The 4,993-nt window shown below is 45.2% G+C and overlaps 1 protein-coding gene across 6 annotated transcripts in view; it reads left to right on the top strand.

Annotated features, from left to right (window-relative positions):
- Positions 1–4,993, top strand: part of LOC100741629 (protein FAM102B) — a 52,761-nt gene that overhangs the window by 12,413 nt on the left and 35,355 nt on the right. Inside the window, exon 1 of one of the 6 annotated variants that reach the window (XM_033321686.1) lies at positions 3,924–4,090. The exons of the other annotated variants lie outside the window; for them this stretch is intronic. Coding sequence (XP_033177577.1) covers positions 4,044–4,090 — 47 coding nt within the window. The 5' untranslated portion in view covers positions 3,924–4,043. Of the gene's footprint in view, positions 1–3,923; positions 4,091–4,993 lie in introns of those variants that run through there. 6 annotated transcript variants of the gene reach the window in all.

Below are 4,993 nucleotides of genomic sequence, written 5' to 3'. Positions count from 1 at the left end.
CTCGTATAACCATGCACATATTTGCCGAGAAGGGGGTAGAGCAGCACGAGCCATAGGGTCGCAGATATCGAGGGATTCAACGTGTCACGAGAAGCTTACCCTGATTTTTATCGACTCGAGGGGTCACGTTATAGAAGTGTCTTCGAAAGTGTTCCGCCGCTTTAATCGCTCTCACGTATTAACTGTTCGCAAACGCCGATCACCGTTTATATTTAGGATCGTCGTATCCGATCGACGACTCGCGAGGGTTGAAATTCGAAAAGAGTTCGCAAGCGGTTGCTTCCTGTTAAGAGTCTTCCGGTTACGATACATCTTTTCGTCGACCATGAAAATCTAAACGGAAGATATCGTGCAACGAAACGAAACTTTCCAAGTTTGTCTCGCCTCCTGGCTGTCGAATACGAATACCTGCGTTTGATGTATCTCGGTTCGACGACGAACTTGCGCGAATAGCTGTTAAAGCTGCGCGCGGCGTAACACCAGTAAAACCAGTTTGAAAGTCAGGCAAAAATTACAGCGACTCTTGGTCGAAACTCTGGTCAGGATGGGCCAGCTCTTGGAACGCTCGCGTTCTTGCTCGCGACATAAATTTCGAATACGAGGCGCGTGCATCCGACAACGCGGCATCAAGCGGAAAAACCAGCCGGCGGCCAGCTATTATTTCGTATTTCCTGGATCGTCGGACGCACTCTTACACGATGCGTGTTATCGCGCGGTCGTTAGTCGAAATACGTATAACCAAAATCTGTTTCGAATTACGTAACCGGAAAGGTAAAGTGCCTGGCGCATATTCATACGTCGAAGCGTAAAATCGATTATTATGCGGCTACTACGCGTCCAGTATAAAACGCAGAAGAATCAACCAACGTGTCGTGTTGCTCGGGTGACCGGCTGTTTTAAAAAAGAAAGAAAAAAAGAAAAAAGAAAAAAGAAAAATAGCCACTGTATGACAAGCAGGTCGGTGAAATTTTGTGCATCTGCACGCTTAGCGTGCTCGCTGGAATGGCACGCGAATCTATTTCAGTGCCACGAATGGAAGTGGAATCTGCATCGTTGCAATTCGTAACGGTGAAATCGAGATTAATCTATAATATTATGCGAAAAAGGTGCTGCCGACTTTTTCACCTTTAAACGCCGGCGTAATTTTCGCCTTAATTTACATCGCAACAACCGCTCTCCTTCCTTTCTTCCGATATTTGCTAACTTGTAGCTCCGTTGTGAACAGGCGCGTGATCGTCGTATCCGCGTTTCGATCATTTCAACTTGTTATTATTATCGACAAATTCCATCTCTTTGTCGAGCACGTAGTTACTTTCTGAAATATTACTGGAATTGTCACGATGGTTCCGTTCATGCTGGAATTATCTAATACGTCGTGACACGATCGTGGCCGAGGAACTAATCGTAACGATCGTAACACTCAACGGTGGTAACTATCGGTGACACTGTCCTCAGGAAATCACGTGCCTCTTGTACGGATTGAGCGTCACAACCAGAAGAGGAGCTGTTTCGCGTGGGTGGTCCGTTCGATCGTTTGAAATTCCGCGATGCTCGCGTCTGCGCCAACGACCGTCCACCAGCCGCTTTCCTATCTTTCCCCCTTCTCCTTTCTCTGCTGTCTTCCTCTTCATTCACCTTTTCCACGGAGGCTCCTCGTTTCGGCAAGAGGGAAAAAAAAGGTGTGGGCGGGACACGTTAGCCTACATTTCGCGTTACTTCACCGAACTAGAAGAATGACGCGAGATCCGAAACGGTCGGGAACTTTGTATTCGGTGGCCGAGTTGGCAGGAGATTTCATCGAGGTGGACCTCGATCGATCCGTTCGCCCTGAAGAACGACTCCGAGCCAGAGAGAAGAACCGTTGTCCCAAACCGGCTCCACTCTTTTTTGCATCGTTTTTCCTGGTCTCGCGTGACGCGTTACGCACGCTTCCAGCTCGGGCACGCGAGGCAGACGACTAGTATCACGTCCGTGAATTTTTCCATCGCGACGAGAAAGTCCGCGAAATGGTCGGGAGAATGGACGTGGGTAATCGTAGGTAACGAGGAAATTCCAGTTATTTCGAAAAATGGAAAAAAGCTAGTTGGACGCTCGGTCGTTTCGCTCGTACGAATATATTCAACGTCCTCGAAATACATAGGTACGCGAAACTGGATTTTTCTCGAGTTTTCATCTTCTTCGTTTCTCTTCCTTTTTCTTTTTCTTTGTTTATTCGACCGTTCGCGGAGAGACGCGATCGCGAGGAGGCGCGTCGTAAATTCCCGATACGATTAGACAATCGACGCCACGAACTCATCGATCCTCTATTTCGATTAGGATAATAGAGGTGGTTTTAACGAGTAGAGTGCCTGATCAACAGTTCAAAGATATTACATGTTTCCAACAACTTTGCAGTAAAGATAGTTACGCTGATGCGTAAGGTATAAATTAAGTAGGTGACTGATCGAAGGGTGGAAACCCGGTAAAGAGATGTTGATTGTTCTGAAGATGACGAATCGGTGAAAACTCTCGCTCGGTGGTGATCGACCATTCGTCGCCTGCGAGTGAAATCCCGGGAAACATGGGAAACCTACCTTACCCCTATTTTTATCTGATGGAGCAATAACCGTAAGGAACCTTTAGACTCGAAGACGTTTTATGCCAACTAAATGCCTTAACGGTAAATCGAAAATGTTCGTTTTATGACAGTTCCTTAGGATTATTGCGGTCCGCTTAATTCTATGTGCACAGCTAGTGGTCGCCTCGACCGTAGAGAGTCACCGGACGTAACGTTCTTCTTCCTTTTTCCATAGGAGAGAATCTTTTGTTTCAGAAAATTGAACACTCGTTGAACATCTCGTCGTTTAAAATGCACTTCTTCTGCGAATATTTCTCACAGAATTATTCTGAGACGTTTATCTCTTGCCACTATAACAATTAACGTACACGTTGGACACGCGTCGGCTTTTTCGATTCTTCGCTTTCGTCCGGTTCGTCTGTCGGGAACGAAGTGCTTCGAGGCAGAACTTGTTACCCCACATTTTCCCCTCTTCGACTTTCTTTTTCTTCGCGTTTCCTCTTCACCGTGTCCTTCTCCCATTTTCCCTCGCAGGCCTGATGATTTCCCTTTCTCGTTCTTCTTTCTGAAGCTTTGTGCCGGGTCGTTCTGCGTAATTCGCGGCCCTGGAAATTCGTCGTCTTCTTATCGGGGGAAGTTGGCAGCGTCGTTCCTTCCATTCTCGGAACTTGTCACATCCGGCTTGAAATAACGCCCGCACCTAGGAAGCACGTTTTATTCGCTTTTAAAAGTCGTAGGCCGTAACACGAAAGTAGATCCGACGCGTTACCTTTCTGTTCGGTTATTCCGTTGCTCTGAGCTGCATCGGTTTAACCGGCGATCTAACGAATCGTGATTTGTTAAATCCGATGTTTCTTTCAAAATGAAAGATCGATGCTTCGAAATGCATAAGCTGGAGAAGCGTAGGACAGTAGATAAAGTTATTGATAGTTTGAAATAAAGGTCACGAAGAGCGTATCATCAGCCATCTTCTTACGATTTTCCATGCTCGTCTCGAGCCAAGAAAATGTACGTAAGGGCCATCTCGGAAATTTATCTTGTCTTGTTCGATTGATCGAACGTATTTTGTTTGGCGAGCAGACTCTAAATAGGGTACTGAATCTCACGATAACTTCTAAAGAGCGGGAAACACTAAGGAATTGCTGAAATCCTTACAAAATCGGATTATAAAATTTGCAAACCACATTCGTGACACGATCAGTGATTAATTAACTTCTGTAAGTATCGGAATTTATTTTTCACATTGTTCCGATGTCGCCCTGTTTTGTGCAAGTAAAGGATATAAAAGGGAAGAATATAAAAAACTGATGGCGCCGAAATTTTAAGATTTTTCTAGAAAGAAGTAATTAAAAGGCAGAAGAAAAATACAGTACACGGCTGACCACTCATCTTCCTGAGAATCTTGGCGAAAACATGTAGACTTCGACGATCGAGTAAAAAGGATTGTACGTTCTTGCAGCCGCAACCAACCGCTCAACGCGATTCGATGTTCTTCCTTTTTCTACAAGAAATCAAAATCGATGCTAACGAAAGGTATTTTGCTCTGTTTATTAATCGCGTCCGATGTAAAGCGTCCGATTACGAGCGTATCTTTTTGATAAAATAATCAGCTTATTTTTATTCGGGCTGATTAAACGAGCCTCGATTACTCTCCTCTATCTCCTGGACTATGTATCAACTCGCGATCGCTACCTTCCTTCAATTTCTTTACGAAACACGATTAATACCTGGGACGAGAAATCAGGTTGCGCGCTCGCAAAAGCGTTTTACCTTTGATAATTTTTGTCGTTGGAGAGAGCGGCTCGCCTGTTGTGCAATTTTCCTTGCTAATGCCTCGGTAGCTCGAAAAATCGGAGCGCAAACGAGCGTGTGAATCGAGATACGTGGCTTCTCGGTGGTTGAAGCACGGCTTCCTGAAAACGTTCCTCCTGTTTTGAATATTCATTAGATACACATATCGGTACGCGTCTCAAACCGAGCAGCAAATGTACCGTCTAATTTCTTAATTGAATTTAATTCGCTGCGTTAAGCGATACGATTATAACGACCAATTGTCTTTTCGTTTATCCGCGTCTGCTTTTACGATATAACGAGAGAAATAAATTCTGTTTCGTTGATTTCAACGTGATAATCGAGTAAATCGGAGCTCGTATTTCCGAGTCAGAGATTTCCATTTTAAATAGATAGCACGACGATTTATTTGAAATAACCGCAACGTTATAGGTCGGCTCGTGTTTATTCAAGTCTGAATGAACTCGTTTCGCGAATACTTCGCTTCCCTTATCTCAGAGCCCACCCTTCGTTTGCACTCGTGCGTGCTTCAAGCTCGAGCTTCGTCGGTGCTCACGAGCAAAGCTCGCGATCCGACACCGTCAAACGAAGCCTTTCTCTCCCCTTACAAATTTTACAAATCCTCTCCTCTCTCCCCCCCCCCCA

This window comes from Bombus impatiens, unplaced genomic scaffold, assembly GCF_000188095.3.
Source record: "Bombus impatiens unplaced genomic scaffold, BIMP_2.2 scf_0478, whole genome shotgun sequence".
NCBI lineage: Eukaryota > Metazoa > Arthropoda > Insecta > Hymenoptera > Apidae > Bombus > Bombus impatiens.
The sequence above is the reverse complement of the archived record's forward strand: the minus strand, read 5'-3'. Positions and strand labels throughout refer to the sequence as shown.